The following is a 25,304-nucleotide window of genomic DNA, read 5'->3' on the forward strand; positions in this document are numbered from 1 at the left end:
TGTATTCTAGATTTACGAAAAAACTGAAACCACACGTACACAAAAAGCACTTTCTTAATAATTATATTATATCTTATTATATTAGTCTATATTATATTATATTAGCCTATATTATATTATAAATTATAAAATTAATAAATAATACAATATATATTTGATCATATACAGTGAAAGAGTAAGAAAAGCAGCTGGCGAATGAGAGGTCTGTATAGAGGAGTTACTGTGTGGTTATTATGAACTGGTTTTGAGAATGATCGCGGATCTGGCGACGAGAGTGACGAAAGGCTGTGAGGAAAGCTTGTGCGGAAAACCCTTATATGGAGATGATGATGATGAGCGTCTTTATGCAAATGACCAGCCTCGTGCACGCGCCCGCTCATGTACAGCACTTCAAATTCACTAACAAACTCATGTGTTTGTGAATCCTATGTGTACACACACTGAATAATCCTCGCGATTATTAGTGAATGAGACCCAGTGTTAGAGAGACATGTGTGGTAACTCCTGTAACTCCACTACACACTGAACAAGCTGAAGACACGAGAGAGAGTTTGACATGTTTCACATCTGTGTGTAGTGTGGTGTGTATGTGGCTAATCATTTGATGTTTGTGTGAGTTCCTGCGCAAAAACACCATTTTTAGAAGAGTGAATATAGTTTTGAACGAAGTGTTTGCTTTTGCAAGAGATGAGTGAAGTTTTGCATGTTGTGTGTGTTTTTGTGTGGAGTTTAGAGAAAAGGAGCTATAGTTAGAGAAATTTTGTATAAGCAATTACATTACAAACTATTCAACTATTCTGTGTTTTGACAATTTAGTTGAATAATTAAGAAACCGATGACAGGCAAAGCAGAATCCCAGAACAGGATTTGACTGACAGCGACACATTTATTCAATGAATACATGTTTAATAGCCCATACTTTAACTGAAAATATGTTTTAATAATATGTCTGAAATGTCATCTAACTATTTGGGGGGAGGGATGCACACACACACACACACACACACACACACACTAACACTCACACGCTCACACACTCACACGCTCACACACACACACACACACACACTAACACTCACACGCTCACACACTCACACGCTCACACACTCACACACACTCACACACTCACACGCTCACACACACACACACACACACACACACACACACACTAACACTCACACACTCACACTCACACGCTCACACACTCACAGACACACTCACTCACTCACTCACTCACTCACTCACACACACACACACACACACTCACACGCTCACACACACACACACACACACACACACACACACACACACACACACACACACTCACACGCTCACACACGCACATACTCACTCACTCATTCACACACACACACACATACACACACACGTCTGCATTAATAGATGAAGTTCACCGGGGCAACAGTGAGTCATACCTGTTAGCTGCCATGGCAACAACACAAATACTTTGAGTGTTTGTTCTCCTTCATGTTTGAGAGGAGAAATCCTTCTCTTCCAGCGAACGACAAACACACTACTTCACACTCAAACACAAATCAAACGCACATTATTTTTCGTAAAGACTTTACAAAATAGAAATACTTTTGAGGGTCTTTTTTTATTTTACAACTGGCTGTTGTTTGATATTATTGTGTCTTTAATTCATAAATGTGTAGTTTTTGACAAACATATTCCTGTCCGGCTCTTCTGGCAAAATCAAACAATCGGATTTGATTTTCAGATCATACACACATCAGTCAATATACACACACTACAGATCATTCATCACACACAGGGAAAAATGCGTAAAATGTGTTTTTCCTCTTCCTCTTCCTCTTCCTCATCCTCATCATCTTCCTCTTCCTCATCCTCTTCCTCATCCTCTTCCTCATCCTCTTCCTCTTCCGGTTTCACTTTATTTTGATGGTCCCTTTAACACATTCTGCTGACTATAAGTAAAGTTGCACCTACATGTCTATTAACTATCATTAGAGTATTATTAGAGTATTAGTAGACTGGTAGGGTTAGGGTTAGAATAAGTTGACATGTAGTTGCAAAGATACTTATAGTCAATAGAATGTCTGTTGGAAGACCATCATGATAAATAGTTAGTAAATATTAAGCAGAAAGTCTATTACAGTTTTTCTCAAATGCTAAAACACAAAAGCCAATCCTCTAAACCAAATGACCAGTTGTCTAAACACATTTACTAAATCTAGCCATCATTTTCCAATATCATAAACACATTTCACATGAAGACACAATTCACAAAACACAATCCTCCGTTCTCATAAATCTTAACACATTTTTCCTTGCTAAAACACAAGTTGCAAAAGAACTCTGCTCATATTCTCAAATGAAAGCTCATGTGATGCAAAATGCTTGCCACAGTCAGCAATATTTGAACACAATGAATGAACACACCTGGCGTCATTCATTACACACAACGACTCAAAATTGAAGACACTTGTTGCTAATGCTGTGACCACATGTATAAAAGCAAGTTCAGAGTGCACAGTGAAGATGAAGATTCCAAACAAACACAATGGATGAAGGCAGAGTCAGGGGAAGAGGAATTCGAGTCAGAGGAGGGAGAAGAGCTGGCCATGGAAGAAGAGGAGCAGGCCAACGAGGAAGAGGAGTTCAAATCAGAGGAGGAAGAGGAGCAGGCCAACGAGGAAGAGGAGTTCAAATCAGAGGAGGAAGAGGAGCAGGCCAACGAGGAAGAGGAGTTCAAATCAGAGGAGGAAGAGGAGCAGGCCAACGAGGAAGAGGAGTTCAAATCAGAGGAGGAAGAGGAGCAGGCCAACGAGGAAGAGGAGTTCAAATCAGAGGAGGAAGAGGAGCAGGCCAACGAGGAAGAGGAGGAGGCCAACAAGGGAGAGGAGAAGGTCCAGGAGGGAGAGCAAGACAACCTCGCACCATCATTACGGACGAGATGCGAGCAACAGTCATTGTCCATGGCTGAAGCAGGACTAAGAGTCCATCCAAACCTGAGTAGGTTCACCGTGGCCACCATTATCAGGGCATTCAGACAACACAACAGGTATTGTACTCTATTGCTTTCTTTGTCACAATACAATTTTACAAGCCTGTGAAAGTAGTCTATTGGTTTCAAATCAGTTGTTACTGTATTGTAAAACATGTCAATTGACAACACATGTTTCTTTCTTTAGAGTTGAAAGAATGGTGGGAGGGTTGCCATATTTACAGCGGCACAAGAAACCCTCATTGTGGATATGGTTCGTGAGAACAACCTCATCAGACTCCGTTAGTGGACATACTGTGTTGCTCAGTGGCCTACATTACTTCTGGACAATACTGTGCTACCTGATTGACTGTTGTTCTGAACACCTGTGCACTTTCACATTTTCACAGAGGATATTACAGTTGGACGCGATGGCCAGACCTCATGAGTACCTCTTCCTGGATGAGGCTAGCTTCAACCTGCAGAAACGAAGGCAAAGAGGCCGTAACATCATTGGCCAAAGAGCCATCACTGAGGTTCCTGGCCAACGGGGGGGGTAATATTACTCTTTGTGCGGCCATGGGTTCGGAGGGGCTTGTCCACCGGCATGCTGTCCCTGGGTCTTACAACACCCAACGTCTCCTCACCTTCCTAGAGGAGCTAAAAGACATCCTCCTGGACCGCCAACAACACCATCCTGGGCCCACACATCACATTTGTGTGATCATTTGGGACAATGTACGCTTCCACAGAACAAACCAAATCAGAGAGTGGTTCACCACCAACAGTAACCACTTTTTAAACGTCTGTCTGCCACCCTACTCCCCTTTCCTGAACCCTATAGAGGAGTTCTTCTCATCGTGGAGATGGAAGGTTTATGACAGACAACCATACACTAGAGAGAACCTCCTAAGGGCAATGGAGCTGGCCTGTGTTGACATCCCAGTGGAGGCCTTCCAAGGATGGATTCGCCATTCCAGGGCGTTTTTCCCGCGGTGCCTGGCAAGAGACAATATAGCCTGCGATGTGGATGAGGTGAGGTGATGCAGCTCAGCGACATGATGCCGCACAGTGATTGTGGTGTGTGTGTGTGGTGTGAATAAAGTAAATTAAAAAAACTTCACACCCTGATCATGTTTTCAAGAGTACTGTTGTGTGCAATAGATTCTGTTTTTGCATTGAGTTGTGTTACAGTAGTGTACATGCAGAATTTACTATAGATTTATACTCTTCATATGAAACTCACAAATCTAAATGCCTAATCCTCTGCAGAGATCTAAGAAGATCCATTACTGTAAAGTTTCTAAAAATATGCATTGGCAGTTATGAAACCAAGAACCTTCTCACAAATTGAGCATTGTGTTTTCAATTGTTTTGCTGTAGTGTGTAATGATGTGTATAGTGTTTACATTTGTGAAAGCTTCGAGCTGCTCTTTTGGTGTGAAAGTTAGTTTTGAAGTGAGAAGGTGTGGTTGTGTTTATGTAGCTTTAGAAAAGGGTGTTGTGTTTAGACATTGGGGAACATGGAGGAAACGTTTGTGAAATGTGTTTTAGCATTTGAGAAAAACTGTAATACTCTAATGAAAGTTAGTTGACATGTAGTTGCAAAGTTACTCATAGTCAACTAAATGTTCAAAAGGGACTATTAAAATAAAGTGTTACTCCTCTTCCTCTTTCTCTCATATGTTCATATCGTCATCTGTGCACCTGAACTGCTTATTGCGTACAGTTGGTCACATCATTACAAACAAGTGTGAAGTATTTTGAGTCGGTGTGTGTAAACCATGACAACTGTGCGTTATTGTTTAACTTTTGCCTGCCTGTGTTTAATGTGATTTAGTGAGTGAGAATGTGTTCAGAGTTTTGCAGAAGAGTGCATGAGGTCTGCAAACGGTGTCTAACTGCCTGAACCTGAGTGATGTATTCGACTGATTGGTTTAGGCCTTTGGCTCAGAGGACGAGGTTTAGTGTTTTAGCAGTTCAGATCAACTGTAATACTGTTACTAAAGAGTTCAATTTAAAATGAATGCCGTTCATTTCAACTTTCTATTTTTCAGAGAATCCTTCCACAGAAATATGAATCAGCAGCACAACTGTTTCAACACTGATAATAATCAGAAATGTTGAATCATATCAGAATGATTTCTGAAGACTGGAATAATGATGCTGAAAATTCAGCTTTGATCACAGGAAGAAATTACACGTTACTATATATTCACATAGAAAACAGCTGTTTTACATTGTAATAATATTTCACAATTACTGTATTTTTGATCAAATAAATGCAACATTGGTGGTTCTTTCATAAACATCTGAACGGTGGTGTGTATAAATAAGCACAAATCTCATGTTAGCAACACTCTCTTATGTGTATATCACATAACAACTGTATCAGAGGATCATATAGCATTACAGTCTGAAAACACAAGTTCATTGTGGTCGGAAAGAGAACAAAAGGAACAAAACTAAGAGTTATCTGAGAAACAGCACAAGAAAGAGAGTAACATGTTATTCTCTGGAAAGTTTAGAGCTGCTAATTATAACTAGAGCAAATGCATGTTTTGGATTTGGTTGCTAGTGGCAACATGTGTAGGTGGCCACAGATTTATACACTGAAGAAAGACATAAGAGTCCAATTATGAGAAGTACAATGGGCACTTATACGAAGACCAGCGCTCTGCTTGACTTTGATAATGTGTCTGCTATTGACACACATTAATCACACATTAAAATCTGCCTGGATTTAATGGAGAGTTTCTAACATCGCACATATCATAGAACATAAGAGTGTTGAGTTATAGTTTTGCATGAATTACAATCAAGTCACCTATAGCGCTTTACACAATACAGATATGTTCAATCCTACAGTAGATACACAATCCTAACTACACACTCAGAAAAACAGGCACAAAAGCAGTCTCTGGGACGGGACGCTTTCAGAAGGTACAAAGGGTACCGTCCCAGAGACACCTTTTGTGCCTGTTTTTCTGAGCGTGTGTGATATAAAGCATTAGACATACTCAAGTATCACATTGAGAGATAAGTTTGATTTCATTCATGCGATTCTGAAACTGAAATACTGAGGTCAGGAACCCTTTAATCGCTCTTTACTTTGAGGAAAACTACATACAGACATTCAGTGCCTTCCCTGTCCAGAAATGTCAAAGTGCTCGTGTGTAGAGAAGCAAACCCACACAGATGTCCTTGCTGTCCATTAGCTCCTCCATCATCTCAAGAGCATCTCAGACATCGGGTTTCCAAGCAACGGTTTCCAGTCAGCACTTTCATCAAACCCTCTCTCGCCCATTAAAGACAGAGAGAAGCTCTTCTGACCGCATCCGGCGACGGCAAAGACAACATCACAGCTTTGATTCATTTCAATCTCTTGATTCAACGAGGTACACGAGGATCCTTACACACGAGGCTTCTGCCTAAGTGCCGTTTAATGATGAGAGTGGATGAGATTTCACATCCAGAACTTCCTTTTGTTGCAGTTCTTCTCCTTTTCTACCTTTTGTTCATCGCCTCTGGGTGTTTAATGGTGCGATTCATTTGACAGAGGTTTTGTGAGAAATGCCAATGATACATTTTTATCTAACATAATACTTCATCCAAATCCTTTAATAATAATATAGTGTACAATGGGATTTTCAAGCTATTTTGGCAAAAGAATAATCTTTACTATTGACACCCAATGATAAATTCAGAGGGTTTACAGTGAATGATGATCTGTAACTGAAAGATGGTCACATATCTGCCATGTTTAACAATAAAGTAGACTATAAACCTGTATATTTTCTTATATAAACCAAACATGCTACTGGGTTGCAAATATTCTACTTAAAACATGTGTTCCTGAGAGCAAGAGCCGGTTCACACAGAACGCACTTTTGCTGTTAAAAAAGTGAGACGCAGGTTAGTAGAGCGGAAAAGCGGTCTAGAATAGAGACAGTTAAAGATGTCTGTCTAGGGCGTATTTACATTGAAAAACAATGGAAAAGTAGTGCAGTGGAATGGGAAAAGGCATTCTGTGTAAACGGCCCCTTAATTGTTTAATTACGGTTTACATAGTACTAGCAAAGACTATAGAATAACACAAGACATGTCACTCATATTGTTTTGAATCAGTTTTGAATGGGGAAAAGTGCAACGCTCAATATGGCGGAATAAGTGTCGCCTTCTAAATAAGAGCCAATCACTGATTGGTAAAGTCATCGTGTCACTAAAGCTAGAAGCCGTTAGAAGCTCAGGTTCCTATAGAAACAGTCAGACGCGCTTCCACTGCGCATGAGCTTGATACAGCCTGAAGAATGTCATTGTGTCATGATTTGAGCGTTTAGAAACTAAATTTATGAGACAGTTATTGTCTGATTTCATTGGTGATATCAAAAATGAAATTTAATCGTAAGCTTGGCGAACAGTTTTGGACAATTTGATGTTTCCCCATTCAAAGAGATAGGAGCTGCACTTGCATGAGGCGTTTCAAAGATGGCCGCCGAGTGAAATGACATGTCTTACAGTTTTTCTCCATTGGTTTGGCTCATTTCTTGAAACAGAAATTACATTCTCAAAACTCTAAGATCATTTGGCAAAACAGTCTTACAGTTCAGCACAACACTATAGCTCACTTGCAAAAGCTTATATCTCTCCCAAAACTGTTCATGCTTCAAAACTAAATGTTTCCCATATAAAGAGTCAGTGCCACGAAAATGGCAAAGATCCTTCTCAATTGCTTTGGCTCATTTCTTGAAACAGACCGGACGTTCTCAACACTCTTGGTGCTTTTGCCAAAATAACGTGGATGGTTCGGCACAACACCATGGTTCATCTGCAAAAGCTCATTCCTCTCCCAAAACAGTTCACTCATGTGTCAAAACTACATTTCCTTCTCATTTAAACAGTCAGTGCCCCCAAAATGCTTCGTCCCTTTGGCATTGTGTAAGCACTGCAAGGCAAAATGTTTAGATGTTTTGTCACTATGGCAGAGGACCATTGAAATATCCCTGATGTCCACCTTTCAGTCTTAGCCCAGTCCTTCATTGACAGTGGTTACTGTACTGTTTTCTGTCTAGCTAACAGAATACAATTGTGTATAAAACTGAAAAAAGAAATAGGATTTTAGGGTAAGAGTAGCCTCCAAGGTTTGACATCACACATTGCACTCATACTGCCAAGGAAATTGTAACCATTATTATTCACACACATAAAGTAACTTCCATACATCAGAGTAAAAAGAAAATGTATACAGCATAATATACTGTAATATAAACACACAAACAAAAAACAATGAAAATTATATGCAGCCTACAGTGCTGTAAATAAAGCTGGAGTTTCACAGTTCTTCACTGGTCGCTGTCCTCACCCTCCCTCTCCTGGCCATCCACACGCTGCTGTCTGTCTGGCCACAGATTCTCGTCCACATCACAGCGTATATTCTCCCTTGCGATGCAACGAGGGAAGAAACGGCGTGCATGTCGCAACCATCCCCTACACTGAGCTCCTGTAATATCCGCACATGGAGCAGGGACCTCTGATCTTGAGCCCGATGCTCATACACTCTCCACCTCCAAGCGGAGAAATACTCCTCAATAGGATTGAGGAAAGGAGAGTAAGGTGGTAGGAACACCATGACCATCCTTGGATGAATAGTGAACCAGGCCCTGATGAGCGGGCCACGGTGGAAATTCACATTGTCCCATACAATGACATATAGTGGTAGGTGAGGCCCTACGAGACCTCTCTCATTTTCAGGGATCAAATAAAAATGAAAGTGGTCCAAGAAGATGAGGAGCTTCTGTGTATTGTATGGGCCAAGACTGGGGATGTGAGTGGCCACACCATTGTCAGATATGGCAGCACACATAGTTATATTGCCCCCTTGCTGGCCTGGGACATCCACCATTGCCTGGTGGCCAATAGGCCAATAATATTATATGGTATAATATATATATGTACAGTGTATATATATATATATATATATATATATATATATATATATATATATATATACATACATATATATATACTGTACATATATATATATATATGCACACATATATACACATATATATATATATATATATATACACACACACACATATGGTATTCATGGTATTATGTTTTTGACTAATTTTGACAATTGAACAGACTATTGTGCATGTTGATGACTTATACAATGAAATGACGCTGACATGTTTTGGAGCGAACAACCATTAGACTGAGAATCAACAATCAGTTTAGATCAACAAGATCTATTCACTTGGAAATTGTGCTAAATGTAGGCTACCTGTACTTAATCATTTGCAAAGATGTACTGAGACATTGAGACATGTACTTAGACATTTGCAAATTGATGAAATGAATGAGAAATTCAATTCTGTTGTGAACAATTGCCAAGTGGTTTGGAGGTTTGTCCATGTTGTTTTGAGAATGTCATTTCTGTTTCAAGAAATGAGCCAAACCAATGGAGAAAAACTGTAAAGGGATTTTGATGCTAGTTTCCATGACAGAGTTCAAGATAAATCTTTTCATATACTGGAGCTGCCAGTTTGCTATGTTTTATATGATTATTAAACAGCACAAACTATGCAAAAGCAGCAGTATCTGAATTCACTCAGTTTTCATCAACTCCTTCAAGTGGACTTTATTAGTGTAGTAATGTAGGGAACAGTGAATGAGGGTATTGAGGGTGATTTCAGACACAGCAGCAAAAGACCAACGGTGCAACGGTCAATAGTGCAGTGGAATGGGAAAAAGTGCAGTGGAATGGGAAAAAGTGCAGTGAAATGGGGAATAGTGCAGTGGAATGGGAATAGTGCAGTGGAATGGGAAATAGTGCAGTGGAATGGGAAATAGTGCAGTGGAATGGGAATAGTGCAGTGGAATGGGAATAGTGCAGTGGAATGGGAATAGTGCAGTGGAATGGGAATAGTGCAGCGGAATGGGAATAGTGCAGCGGAATGGGAAATAGTGCAGCGGAATGGGCAATAGTGCAGTGGAATGGGAAATAGTGCAGTGGAATGGGAATAGTGCAGTGGAATGGGGAATAGTGCAGCGGAATGGGAATAGTGCAGTGAAATGGGGAATAGTGCAGTGGAATGGGGAATAGTGCAGTGGAATGGGGAATAGTGCAGTGGAATGGGAATAGTGCATGGGGAATAGTGCAGTGGAATGGGAATAGTGCAGTGGAATGGGAATAGTGCAGTGGAATGGGGAATAGTGCAGTGGAATGGGAATAGTGCAGTGGAATGGGAATAGTGCAGTGGAATGGGCAATAGTGCAGTGGAATGGGAAATCTAAGTCTAAAGTTCACTATTAACTCTAACCTTTTCCACATCACAAAACACTTCCACATTACCCGGGCATTGCTCCAAACATGAAGCTGAAGGGTTGAACTATCAACACACGTTTGAACAGCAGCGGATATCATTCTCTTGATGGATATGCAGAGGATGAGCTGCAGTTTGATCTGTGCTTGTTTCCCAGACACATGGCCAGGCCAGTTAATGTCCTGATTTTCCTGAAAATCCTTACATTGTCCATTTGCTTGTCCAACCTGTGTTGTGTATCAGCCTCATCACCTTCATTAAAGCAATCAGGCTCCATTACATTCATTTCCAGTGCATGTGAAGGCACTGGTTACGAAGTGTTTCCCAGTCACAGCTGTTGATGAGTGTAACCCGCCGCTCGCTCCTAAAGCTGGTGTCTTATCCGAGGACAAACAGCATTTATGTTGTTGACAAAAACATGGCTTGTGTAAGCAGATAAACAGTGTTCTCGCAGGTTCTTGAAGTAGGGTGTGCAAGACTAGTCGATTAAACAGCTCGTCGACATTAGAAATACTAATCGATTATATTGAAAAATATATTTCACGAGTTCACGTTAATGAAATCTGATATAAAATTATAATGCGTATTTGGCTTGCTGTCCGGGGGGAGGGCTCCGAGCTCGGAATTCGGCCCGACCCCAGAGTACTCCCCCCCTATGAATGTATAGATCATAGGTATCTATGAGTAGACCCAGCCGAATGTGAGGTGATGGGGTGGTGGCGGGATGCTGAGAAAATTGTCATGAGACAGGAGGTAAGGGAAGGCTTTATTTATACTGGTTTCTTCTTGTGCTGATTGGACTTTGTTACATAAAACTTCATTTCAGGAGTTAACATGTACATAAGTACACAACTTCCATACTTGAGTGAAAGTACAGACACTACTGGTCAAATATTACTCCGTTACAAGTAAAAGTTGTAAAGACCGATTTTTACTTCAGTAAAAGTACAGAAGTACTCGTTTTTAGTATCAAAAGTAAAAAGTAAATGTCAATGCATTGTTTTATTATTGTTGCATTGTTCTATGTAATACTTACAGTATTATGCCTCTGAATCTACGCCTGCCTTTCCTCATATCAATATCAGATGTATTTCCAGAACACAGTTCCAGTAGTGGGATTGAATGTGAGATTGAATAAGTGCACTCAATAACGTCCACAATGGTTTCGGACAAATAGTGACAAATGTTCCCTCAAATATTGCCCTATTTAAAGTTTTTTGGCTTTTAGTATGAATATGTTAGCCTTACTGTTATCTATAAGCTAGTGTGCTCCAAAACAATGACAAAATTCGAATTTAGAAGACCAAACCCAGCGATGAAAATGAAAATCAGGTTGTTGTCAGAATCCAACGTCAGATTGACATTAACTTAGGGGCCGCTAACACAACACTGTTTCCAGATTTTTCGCTTCTATTAGTTCATTTCTTATCTGAATAGTGGCAAAGGCCTCCAAGCTGGATCCATCAAAGGCCTATCTGAGTTGAATCCAGTTTTTTCTTGAATTAATTTACAGCAAACCCTCTTCCTCAATAAGCTTTAAAGGTATCCAGATAACCCACCCTGCCTGCACCGACACTAGACAACCCTCAACCCAGAGCTGGACAGTATCAAAGTACATTTACTTGAGTACTGTACTTAAGTACACTTTTTGAGTATGTGTGCTTGAGTATAATTTTTTTCGGGAAACTTTTTATTTTAACTTCACTACATTTGAAAGACAAATATCGTACTTTTTACTCCACTACATTTCTGTCAAGGGCCTTAGAGAGTAGAGAGTAACGCCAGTCAGGGGATGATTTTTGGTTGGAAATGAAAGTTGGGTTGACGTCCCGACTGATGTTGGTTTCTGATGTCAACCCGATTTACATTTTCAACCACAATACAACGTCTGTCCAACGTTGGAGATTAACAACTAATGATCTTTGCAATGGAAGTGAATCAATCAAAGCTAACTTTAGCTGGACAGTAACTTAATTCTAGAGTTGCTGTAAAGCCAAAACAATCTACATTGTTAAAAGCGCTATATAAATGAAGATGACTTGACTCGATGGGCAGTTTAGAGGGCTTTGAGAGAAGGGTAAACACCGCAGAGAGACAGTACTGTACAGTGCATGAGAACTGGATGTCTGAATTGAGCAGAGCTTGTCTAAGTGCTTTAACTGTCCATTTCTAGAAGACATGGCAGAAGAAGACGGTGATGTTCCTCGCCGGCGGGACCGCTCGGGTAGGCTGGCGCCCTCGCTCTTCGGCCGGTGGATTGAAGAGGAGATTCCTCAGAGACCAAAGATCCTTCATCGGACTGGAAGAGCTGGATCTGGGACATGATGCCGGAAAACTGTCGAGGAACAGAGGTGAGAGACGGCGATCCCTCTAGAGCTGATTGGCTGGATTATCTGAACACGCCCCTCACAAACTTTATTAAAATAAACTTGATAGTAGCCTACACATTTATGTTTTGCTCCAAATTTTTACAAAGGCTATTGAACATTTGAACAATTACTGTCATGTTAATGTTACTTTTATGTAATGTTTATTTCACCTCAGATTGCATGTTTTCTCCGTCACTCTAGAGAAATGTCCACTCAGACGACAAGAACATTGTGAATGACAATTACATAGTCAACAAAACTTTTTTTTAGTGTTTATTATAAATGATTTAAAAAAATTTTTTATTCAAGTGGCTCGTAATCTTGAATCAGAATAACTTCCTCTTGCAGCATCTCTTCTCTTCTCTGATGACGAGGGCGGAGCAATAACCTGTCACTCACATGACATCCACCAATAGCAAACCACAATCATCCAATCATTTCCCCACAGACACAATCAAGCCCCGCCCACTTTTGATCTTGTTCCAGAAGCGTTTCACTCGGATATATACGGCACAATAGAGAAGAAAAGATGAGCACAACAACAGTTGCTATATCAATATCCTGACGAATAGAATAGCTTTAAATAATGTATAGTTGCTGGTCAAGGTTTTCATTTGCATTTATACACAACGCCAGCTATTTCAATGTGTTGACTTCCAATAAGCAGGCTAACTTTTATTTGAGGAAATTGGTTTAAAATAAGCTTTAATAAATTTGTCCCACATATACTAAATGACAAATGAGTGCAGATGCAATGAACGATTAAATACAGTATTTTATTCACTGAAGCCAACATTGTGTCCCTGATCTTAGTGGGCAGGCGTAAGACACGCATGCCGAGAGACCACAATCAACACATCCAGTCTTCTGAACACAGGGCAACAGGCATATTTAACAACATTTACAGATTGAAAGGAGTGGTACAGGATCACAGCTAAAAAAGGTATTTCACTCTATCTGAGTTTGGACACCAATCGGCCCAACTGATGGCTAAGGCGCATTAAAACCAGCAGCTCTCCTTCAATACTCACACAATTGCATTTTGAGAGGAGATCATACATTACAGGGTTTGATACAGAGTAAACGGACAAAGATGACATCCCTGGAAAAATCAACATCATGGTAAACATGAGCATTTGCACCTGGGAGATTAAAAGGAGTATTCCAGTCAAAATATTGTCATAAAGAAAGAAAGATATTCCACTTTTCATTGCAAACCTCTTCACTGCTTCCAATTATGCAAGTCACACTTTATGCGTTTTTTCATTTGCGTTGTTATTGTTCTTATTTTGAAACCCTACAGTGCGCTTGCATGCCACCATCTCTGTTAACCCTTTTTCTGATTTTCTTTTATTGTTCTCCTCATCCTATGTAAAATATGAACAAACTATTTAAAAGGACTAAATCTGTGTACAACGTGCACTGTTAAAGGGTTAGTGCCAGAGTCACAGCTCACAGAAAACTGTTTGGTCTGGAGAAGCGGTGAACACCAGTCAACATAACACAGACTAACACATGAGAGGAAGAGTCCATCTCTTCATATATATATCACCACTCATCCTGATGACAGTTCTGTAGCATTCATTACTAGCGGTGTATATACTGCTCAAAAGTAATTGCATTTTTTTTGTTCTAAACAGCAACAAATAAATAAAAATAAACATTGTCTAAGTGCTTCTGTGTGAGCAACAATATAAAGTCTGTTGAAAGAGCTAGTAATGACAAAAACACAAAGTAGATATGAACGAATCCTTTCTATTTGTCAAATTCTAACAAAAAATAAAGTGTCCTTAAAAACATTTCAAGTAAACAAATGTCATTATAGACGGCAGGGACTAATATCTGTAATGTGAATAGCTTTCCATGTAGATTCCTTTTAAACCCTTAAAAGTTGAAGGGTTTAAACCCTTTTAAACCCAAACAAGTGAATACATCCGGCATTGACGATCGCTGTTGGTGTGTAATAAACACGTTCATATAGTGTTCACGTCAGTTCTGTCTGTAATGAAAATGACATTGTAAATTCAAGGTCAGCATCACGTAAAGCAACGGTTTCAAACCTAAATGCTCTAAACTCTTCTAGAAAATGTGTCTTGAACAACCTAAACATGACAGCAAAAATACACAAGCACAGACAAACACACACAACTTTACACGAGTGAAAATGTACCTTCGGCTGTGTACCTTCAATAAAATCAACCAGCGATTTGGTTATGCTTGAAAAACCTGCGATATAATGAAGTAACGTATCACTACCCTTTATAAAGCTCTCTAAAAGAGTCAAAAGAACTAATAAAGTGCACTATAAATACTACTGTCATCTTTACAACAATAATGCTCTCAACTGAGAATTAAAAATTCAAATATATAAGATTATAAAATACAGAAAAGGAGCATTGGCATTTACACTACTGAAAAAGCAGAAGTATACTCTTTACTTCAACAAACAGATAAAAAAATAAATGGCACAAACTGCGCAGTTGATGATGTCAAGATGGACATCATCTCGCAGTCTGAGACGCCGCGACTCAGCAAGTCCCTCCAAATCATCATTAGAAAATAATCTATGTCGAGTTTCGGTCCTTTGCTGCGACATGCTGGTACAATCCATTAACGATAAGTGTGAGCAGATATTATACTGAGAGTGTGGTGGTTTGTTAGTAGGTGGTTAGTACGTCGGTAGTGGACTACATCAGCGACGACAGCGGGAGGCTTTCGTCACAAATTCTGTTTCATAACCATGCGCCGAAATCCTGAAACTCTTCTCGCTTTACATCAGGCCACCGCTGTCGGTTTATATCCGCCGCTTGTCTGTATATTAAAATAACAGCTAACGCTCCGAGCGAGACTATATCTACTGCCTAGCATATGTACGTATGTGGACGTTTCCAAGAAAATACTTCTCTTGAAAGAAAAGCAAATCAGGGGACAGCACAATCAAGAGAGTCGCGTTCTCTGAACGACGCCGGTAGCACTTTATTTTACAGTCCCGCTCTGCATGCACTTACTATAGCAACTGGGTGATAACTAGATGCTAACCCTGAAACTAACCTTAACCCACGTAGTTACCTAATACTACGCTTGTGTTCGCACTCGTACTGTAAAATAAAATGCAACCATGAAATCTTTACACGCTAACAAAAAGAAAACCACACTATTTGCTCCACAAGCACCAGCTGGTCAAGGGAGACATCGAGATTTACAACTTCCAATCAATTGATCAATTTACATTTTACACAAATGTTACCCGATACAACTGTCGGCAGGTAAATAAATTACATCAAAATACAGTCACGCGTGATATACAATGGCTCTCCGTGAGGAAGCAGAAGGCCGCCTATGTGAGCTTGGGCGTTTCGGGCCGGTAGTCCTTGCGCTCGGATGTGTTGCGCTTGACCTTGGCGCTGGCCGGCTGAGACTCTTGGTTGAGAGAAGGGCTGGACTGGGACTTCTTCAGAGCTGGGTCCCCGTCCCGGGCCGTCAGGATCTCCTTCACACCCTCCTTCAGAAGCTTCACGTACATCTCGTAACGGTTCTCCTTCAGAGAGGAATCAGAAAACCCATTAGACTCCATTATCATGCCATCAGCTCCAGCAACAGCTCAGCTCTGAACCCAGATACTGAACCTTTGAAGACGTACCTCGCGACTCACTCGTCTAAAGGAGTAGTTCACTCCAGTATTAAAATGTCCTGGTAATTTACTCTCCCTCATGTCTAGGGCTGACTTCTAATAGTCGAGGATTCGACGATTCGATTCGGAGAGGTCTGATTCGACTATGAACCTCATAGTCGAATACATGGGCGTCAGTTTGGTTTGAAATGTGCTGGGGACAGAGACGCATTCGCATTTTCAGAAGGGCTGGGTACAAAAAAATATTTTCCGCTTTCGCGCAGGTCATGTTTTGAAAGACGATGTCCTGTAGCTTACTAATGTAAATAAATAAAAATGTATTCAAAAATCTGCTTCACATTTTCAGCAGGGCTGCGGAGCGGCTGTGGGTTGACTCCACACGGTTCTCATGGGCTTTATATATAGGCTAAGTCCTAACGTGAAAAAAGCTTTACGTGGTTTAATGTACCTAAACAATGATTACCAAATTTCCCTCTCATATTGCTCCTCATAACCACTGAAAATGGTCAAAAAATCGAACCCAGAGTCCAATTATTATGGACGTTATCTGATATTAAGCGTTTCTGCTTCACATTTTCAGCAGGGCAGCGGAGCGGCTGTGAGTTGACTCCACACGGTTCTCATGGGCGTGAAAAAGCTTTACGTGGTTTAATGTACCTAAACAACGATCACCAAATTTCTCTCTCATATTGCTCCTCATGTTTATGAAATGTTATGATATATGTGTGATATGTTTTGTTCATCTGGCTTTAAATGAATAAAAGGTATTTGTTACACACCATGTTTTTCTTTTAGTTTTTTTTTAGCTCTTTTGTTTGAAATGGAAAAAATCTAGCTGCTATCTAAAAAAAAAAAAAAAAAAAAAAAAAAAAAAGGTTAGACTATCAGTCGACTACGGCAAAATCTAACGAATCAGATTCGACTATGAAAATCCTTAGTCGAAAACAGCCCTACTCACGTCATCCAAGATGTTTATATCTCTTTCTTTCTTCAGTCAAAAAGAAATGAAGGTTTTTGAGGAAAACATTCCAGGATGTTTCTCCATATAGTGACTTCAATGGGGTCCAACGGGTCGAAGGTCCAAATGTGAGTTTCAGTGCAGCTTCAAAGTCTTTGTCAGTCTTATCTAGACAAACCAGCGGACATTTTCAAAACAAAATAAATCATTATATACTTTATAACCACAAATGCTGGTCTTGCACTAGCTGTGATCACATTGAAAGGTCACGCGTGTTCCGGTTAAAAAATGTAGGGCGAAAAACTCCATCTTATTTTCTCCTCCAACTTCAAAATCGTCCGACATCATTGTTAAAAAGTATATAGTGGTTTATTTTGTTTAGAAAATGGTTTTTCTAGATAAGACTCTTACTCCTCGGCTGGATCGTGTTGAGACTTTGAAGCTGCACTGAAACTCACATCTGGACCTTCGACCCGTTGGACCCCATTGAAGTCACTATTAGGACTGGGACGGTTACCGCATTACCGCAATACCGCGGTCACGTGACGCCTACCGCGGTCTGAGCTCGTCACAGTCATCACCGCAAAAAAAATAATAAAAATAATAATAATAAAATAAATAAATAAATAAACACTGGCCTTCACATGTGTTCACGTTGTGTCTAATGACATGGATTCATTGATTCTAATGACATGGATTGTGTCTAATAACATTGTGTCTTACATGGATTCAAGGTTTTCTAAACAAAACTTATCATCAAAAGATGGAGCAAATCCGACCTTTCGCAAGTTGTTTCATGACACATAATAACATTCCATTCGTAGGCTATTGACTATAACCCCTTATTTACACTCTGTGGCGCGTTACGGCTGCGACGCGGCTACCGGAGCTGATCGCGCCCACTCTAGTCAATGCTTGTGTTTACAACAGCCACGACGCGACGCGTTTCAGAAGCGTCTCTCCGCGCCGCTTCGCTAAAGATAGACGCCTAGTCTATTTTCGACGGACGCCGCGTCCAAGCCGCACCGTAAATAAATAAAAAAAGTAAAAGCAGGACCTCAGCTTTTAATTGCACGTGCTTATTTAACACAATTCTCTCACGTGAAGACCGCATTTCCCTCGCGGAGTCGCGGCAAGTGCACACTCACAGCACCAGGGTTAATCTTGACGGCACTTGCAAGAAAATGGATAAGTAGGCTACATAATCAAATTCACAAATATTGCACCATTTAAACATTATTAAAAATACATAGGCTATGAGTTACTAAAACAATATTTGTCAAAGAATACACTTGTTCACAGTTTGAACGTTCTTGTTTCCATTTGTTTAATTTCAAGATCTGAGGTGAATTATCCATTGTTGCTTTTACAGCTACAAAGCTGGAGCACTAAACGATATTCAAAGTCACATTGCATGCTTTTAACATTAAATAAAGCACATAAACACTACCTGAGATTATCATTGACACATTTTGTTTGTTGTTCCAGCTGCAACGTCGCAGAAAAAAAAAAACTGGGGGAGGGTGGGGAGGGGGGTTGAGGTTTAAAGCGGTTTATCGCAATACCGCGGGAATTTCTTGCTTTTCAACCGCGGTAAGAAAAAATCCATACCGTCCCAGCCCTAGTCACTATATGGAGAAACATCCTGGAATGTTTTCCTCAAAAACCTTCATTTCTTTTTGACTGAAGAAAGAAAGACATGAACATCTTGGGTGACGTGGGAGAGAGTAAATTACCAGGAAATCTTAATTCTGAAGTGAACTACTTGTTTAAGGCAAGACCACTGTTTTTTCATGCACTGGAGCTATTTTGCTTCTATAACAAGTCTTCTTCCAGACTAGTGGATAGAGAATATCCAAAACACACATTTAAGTGTCTATTTCATTACACTTCATCTATTACGTCTGTAGATTTCAATTACAATACATCTCTTAGAAGGCATTTTCAGAAAGTCTGAAATATCGACTTCAGCAGCTCTAGCAAACACCAGACTTTACAGTTTTATTCCTTATCTGTGATCTGAAGGGTTTTACAGAGGGGTTTGTTCATGTATAATTTGCCTGATTGTATATGTTATACATTTTACTCCTAAAAACCTGGTGAAAATGTATATTTTTTTCTGGCTGTTGACAGTATTTTTCAATTTATGATAAAAAGAGATCCTAAATCCCCTCTGTAAAAACCTTTGACTTTAGCGTGTCAACAAAACGAAACAAGAATTTTGAACTTTATAAAATATGTTCAGATTTCTGTCTTGGAAATGTATGCAAATTTAATTTAATAATGCTCATTTTGCATATATATAACATAACATTTCAGAAACCTGTATTAGAAAACAACTTAATGTACTGTGGACACATGTTGGGGAAGTACGGTGAAATCACAGATGTTTTGTAGTGGTGTCTTGCTCAAAGCACACACAGCACTCCTTGCAGTTGATTTCAGCAGCATGTTGCTTTTCTAGCACATTTTACTCTTGCTTTTCTAGCACAAAAATGCACACTGGGTAAAACGTTGTTACGTGGGACTATTCCCTGTTGATCATTTTCTGTACTGAATGAAATCTAGTTATAATAAATCTATTATAATTTTCCTCAGTGTCTACCATTTGGAATTAATTTTATTCACTCAGCTTGTTGAAGTGCATTCTGGGATTGGCTTATCTGGGAAGGATATATGCGATGCCGCCGAGACTTTGGCCAAAGCCTGCAGTTTTGAACAGCTGTTGTGTTGAAGGTGCACATAAAGATGTTGCCTAAACACACCAATCACTAATGTCTGGAACAGAGCTAAACTCTAATACAGTGTAATAAACATTAACTTACAAAAGTGCGAAATAAATCTCAAATCATGCTGATTATGGGATATATTTCTCAGGGTGGTCCTGACAGTTAAAAGGATTCATTAAAGATCCACGTTCTGGAGGGTCTTTTACCCTTCGACTGTAAAACACACGGACTGGATATTGATCCTGATGCCTGGCCAAAGGACTTTAAAGGGTTTATTCTTCCCACAGACGTGTTTCTTTTATTAACTGTGGGTGAAAGCCCATCAGAGTGGATGTGTGTTGCATCGGTGTGTGATTGGTCCAGTTTGTTATTAGGAAGGGTTAATACACTGCATTACCAGAGAACTAATAAAACTGAGTTCACTTTAACCAATTAGATCATTCCACTGGGTTAACCATAATAGAGTGTATCATTTACATGTGTATATATTTGTGTCTCAGTGTTGTATTATTTATGGCACCCCGCCCCCCCCCCCGCGCTTGATGACGAGCCATTATCCATCTGTTCAACTGACTCACTCAACACAGCTCGATAGTTCACACTAAAATGAACATTGTCATCATTTACTCTGCCTCATGTCGTTCCAAACCTGCATGACTTTCTTTCTTCAAAGAAGATGTTTGAAGAATGTTGAAAGAAGATTAATGTTGGTAAACAAACAGTTTTGGTTCCCATTGACTTCCAATAAACGGACTAAAAATATAACGGAAGTCAATGGGAACTGAAACTGTTTACCAACATTCATCTTCTTCTGTGTTAACTGAAGAAAGAAGGTCATACAGGACTGGAATGACACGAGGAAGAGTAAATTATGAAATTTATGGCTGGACAAGTTATTTTATTTTCAATTAATTTAAAGTATAAATACTGTTTAAAACCCTGATTTGTTGCCTTACTCTAGCAATGGATGCTAACATAATTTATCAAAATAAAAACCGTAATGGTAAACTTTTTTTTGCACATTTAGCCTAAATGAAGCTGCATCTCGGTAGAAAATATTTGTTTGATGATTTTGATCAAAAACATCTTTGATAACAGGAATGAATGGTGTACACTATCAACACAACAACTGTGTATCAATAGACTTCAAAGATTATTTGATTTTTAGAGATGTTTTAAACAAAATTGTTACAATATTAATTATTATTTATGCTTCAAGACTACATCAAATGATTAAGGGTACATCAAAAAGCACTGATTTGAATTCATTAAATATGAAAACAAGTATTCACACAGCATCTTGTTTAAAGGGTAAGTTCGGTATTTTACACTTAAAGCCCTGTTTACAGTGGAAATATGTTCATGTGAAATATGAATAAAAATGAAGTTAATTCAGCCAGCGCACATACCTGTATTTACATCCTGTTTTCGGTCGAAGTCCACAGTAATCGATTGTCGAGTTCACGCGCATAGGTTTAGTTAACTATGATCACGCGCGTGAATAATAAACAATTTTTATTCATATCTTTCATATCTACTGCAGTCAGATTCACCGTGTTCACTCCGAAGGAATCACTCACATGACCTGTGCACTTGTAATGACACATCAAGGATGTTAAGAAGCTAAAAGCAGGTTTAAAACTTGCCTCATTGAAGTCAACAGGGTGCAAATTTTAAAAGGAGGATAACACGGTGTAGGCAACACCGATCTTTGTCGTTGTTCTCTGTATTGACAGCACTCCGAATTTACAAAAAAATGAGCTCAATGTTAAAATTGATCGGAGTTCTCCTTTAAAGCCCTGTTTACAGATCGTTTCTGATGAAATAGAACGGTTAAGATTAAAATTTGGACACATGCTGCTGTCCCGAGAATTTTAGGTTTCTTTCGCTTTCCCCAAAACCTCTAGAATGGGTGTATAGGTGCACTGGAACAATCCTTCATTAAACTTTCGTTTACAAAGACGTGAAACTCAGCGAGTGGTCAGGGTTGTTCACTGATATGCTCACACAAAAATCGCTGCAAAAGATGCTTTCCAACAGGTGTTTTACCATTCGTTGTAAAACTGTGGATCTATTTTTCCAAACGTCTCACACCCGTAGATTCTTCCGTTGAGAGCTTGAATAATAGACACTCCAGCCCAGTTGGTGGCGATAATGCACCTTTGCCAATTGCAAGCAAACCGCTGGCATTTCATTGAATACACAGAAGCAGCAGAAGAAGAAGCGGCGGAGTAATACCGTACCTCACACAGCACATTCAATACAAGTCAATGGAGTTGGACAAAAACTACGATAAAACCTGTTGGAAAGCATCTTTTGCAGCGATTTTTGTGTGAGTATATCAGTGAACACCCCTGACCACTCGGTGAGTTTCACGTCTTTGTAAACGAAAGTTTAATGCGTTTTAGGAAGGATTGTTCCAGTGCACATAGACTGCCATTGTGGAGGTGGGGGGGAAAGCGAAATAAAATCCAAATTTTAATCTTAACCGTTCTATTTCATCAGAAACGATCTGTAAACAGGGCTTTAAGTGTAAAATACCGAACTTGTCCTTTAATGTTTAAAGCGCAGCCTCTCTGATAGGAGTGCAGTTTGATTCTCCTCCTCTGACCTTAACTATCAATCTCAGCCAGAAAATGAAACGGCTTCAGTAAACGCATTTCCATAAATTCTGGGCGAGTTCATCCTTGACAGTCTAGATGAGGAAACGTCAAAGACTATGAATGCGAGTGGAAAATACGGCCAAGGTAAACCTGAGATGCTTGATTGTGTCTCTTGATCATAAAAAGTCAAGGCCGCCTACCTCAAACTCTAGGTAGTGCTCCTTCAAGCGGTACTCATCGATCTCTTTGGCTTTGACCTTCTTATCTGGCGGGTAGGATCTGTGCTCGGCTAACTCTGTGGAGACGTGCTTCAGCTTGGCCTCGTGCGACTTGAGCTGCTCTTCCTGAAACACAACAGACACATCAGACCATCACCAGTTATCCCAGACCTCAGCTCGTCCCGTCAGCGGCGCCTCAAGCCGGTGCACACTGTGCGATTCTGGCCACGGTTTGGCCATCTGAGATTATTTAGCAAAACCTAAAAGAATCTAGGGGCTGTCCCGCATGTGTTCAACCCGCCCATAGAGGGATCTCACTCACAGAATGTACACATAGTGTCAGCCGTCTTTCTTTGTAAGCTAAGCTAGCAGGCTCTTGTTCTGTGGAGAAAACTGAGTAGTAGGGGTTATGTCCGGCCGTCGAGATCGTCCAAAATGTCCGGGATTCGGCTTTTGTGTTCTACAGTCGCCATTCATTGTTTACATGCACACCTTTTGTTTCAATCTAACTGAATTCATTCCGATTGGTGAATCTGAATGTAGTGTTTACACGACCGCTAAACAAGTGATCGGTTGATGTGCGTTTTAACATTGCTAAGAAAATACCCGCTCCTCCGTGAGAGATACAAGACCGGCGCGCCTCACAGGTGTCGCTCATCAGTAATCACGCCACCGGCCTCGCGTCGTTCTCCCGCGGCCCTCAGCCTCGTCCTGCTCGCCACAGTAAACATGATGAATGGCGACTGTAGAACGCAAAAGCCGAATCCCGGACATTTTGGGCGATCTCGAAATCCTGAGCAGACTCGTCACGGAGACTCACTAGTAGCCTAGTCTTGTTGTTTAACTGCGCTCTCTTACCGGTAGGCGTGGCTTGGGAGTGACCTCATAGAGCAGCGAAGCAAGTGCATTCTGGGAGTTGTTGTCTTTCATCCACATAAGCCAAAATACATTTTCTGGCTTTTCTCAGTCTAGAAAGCTCCAAATTCAAAAATAATTTCACATTTCTTCTACATAAATGACCCATTTTAAATACACATTCATCTTTCCAGAGGTGAAGTATCCCTTTAATGACACCTGAGATCTTACAGTGTGACATCACTTACAGCGATGATCATGTTCGTTCAGTCTGACAAGCAACAATCGTAAAGGACTATAATAAATCGCACAGTGTGCACTGGCTTTCCTCTCCTGTGAACACACCTGAGACATGCGTGTGGTGGTGGCCGGCAGCAGCGGGCGGCTGAACTTCTTCTGAGAGCCAATGGCAGCGGGGAAGGACGGGGCCGAAAACATGGCCGCCACTGAGTTTATTATTCCAATCCAGGACTCCATTTCCTCAGGGCTCCTGCAGAGAAGAGATTTCACATGTTCACTTGAGGAAGGCCATGCGACAGTTGTGCAAACTCACAGTCAGCCTCAGGCAGGAATAAAAGGCCTGCAGGCAGACCAATGGAAGAGATAAACGAGGCTTAATTGAGCTTGAACTGAAGCATGAAATTAGATTTGTGGTGAGTTTGCAGTGTCTCAGTGTAGAAGTGCTGGTGTCTGCGAGCGGATCTTACTGGGCCTGGAAGAGGAACACTCTCCAGTCAGCCGTCTTGAGCTTCAGCACATTGGGCTTCTTCTCGTAGTCCATGGCCTTGATGGCGAGAGCGTGATGCACGCTGATGGCGTTCTTCAGATCGTCCTCCGACAGGGCCTTCTCCGGCTTATACTCGTCCTGCAGAGGCGCACGCACACGCACACGCACACACACACACACACACACACACACACACACACACACACACACACGACAACGTTGAACAATGGATTGGCACAGGGAACTGAGGAATTACACTAGACTGCTTCAGATTACAGTACCTTACAGATTCAGTAGATGTGTGTGTGTTTGTGTGAGAGTGTGGGCGAGCGTGTTTGTATGTGCATGCGAGCGAGCGTGTGTGAGAGTGTTTGTGTGCGAGCGTATGAGTGTGTGCGAGTGAGTGTTTTATGTGAGAGTATGAGTGCGTGTTTGTGTGTGTGAGTGAGCGTATGTGTGAGAGTATGAGTGTGTGTGTTACAGTGTGTGTGTGTGCGTAAGCATGTGTGCGTGAGTGAGTGTGTGTGTGTGTGCGTGCAAGTGTGTGTATGAGTGAGTGTTTGTGTAAGCACTATGTATTTGAAGATCTTCAAACTAAAAATACACTTTACTCCTGTTCGCAGGAGTGATGAGATACTTAGTAGATTGTCCTCACTCAATGGCTGGCTGTCTAAGGGGTGTCCGCAAAATAATATAGAATTCATAGATAATTGGAAAAGTTTTTGGGGCAGACCTGACCTGTTGAAAAGAGATGCTATTCATCCCTCCTGGGTTGGTGCTGCTTTTCTCTCTAGTAATATGGCACATAGTCTTAGAGCTCAAACATGATTAACTGAGGCTCGGGTCAGGAAGCAGACAGACTGGCTAAACCGACCGTCTGCTAGTGGCCTCACGTCACCAAGGTCAGATAAATCTCATCAC

The 25,304-nt window shown here is 40.6% G+C and overlaps 1 protein-coding gene across 5 annotated transcripts in view; it reads right to left on the minus strand.

The window, feature by feature from the left end:
• Window positions 1-13,419: 13,419 nt before the first annotated feature.
• The window catches only part of psd3l (pleckstrin and Sec7 domain containing 3, like), a 120,666-nt gene continuing 108,781 nt past the window's right edge, over window positions 13,420-25,304 (minus strand). For all 5 annotated transcript variants that reach the window (XM_084103605.1, XM_084103604.1, XM_084103606.1 and 2 more), the window contains 4 exons: window positions 24,364-24,521; window positions 24,002-24,146; window positions 22,784-22,927; window positions 13,420-16,200 (listed from right to left, as the gene is read on the minus strand). In XM_084103605.1, coding sequence (XP_083959731.1) covers window positions 16,000-16,200; window positions 22,784-22,927; window positions 24,002-24,146; window positions 24,364-24,521 — 648 coding nt within the window. In that variant the 3' untranslated portion in view covers window positions 13,420-15,999. The remainder of the gene's footprint in view (window positions 16,201-22,783; window positions 22,928-24,001; window positions 24,147-24,363; window positions 24,522-25,304) is intronic.

The sequence above is a fragment of the Abramis brama genome (assembly GCF_963993115.1).
Source record: "Abramis brama genome assembly, chromosome: 25".
Taxonomy (NCBI): domain Eukaryota; kingdom Metazoa; phylum Chordata; class Actinopteri; order Cypriniformes; family Leuciscidae; genus Abramis; species Abramis brama.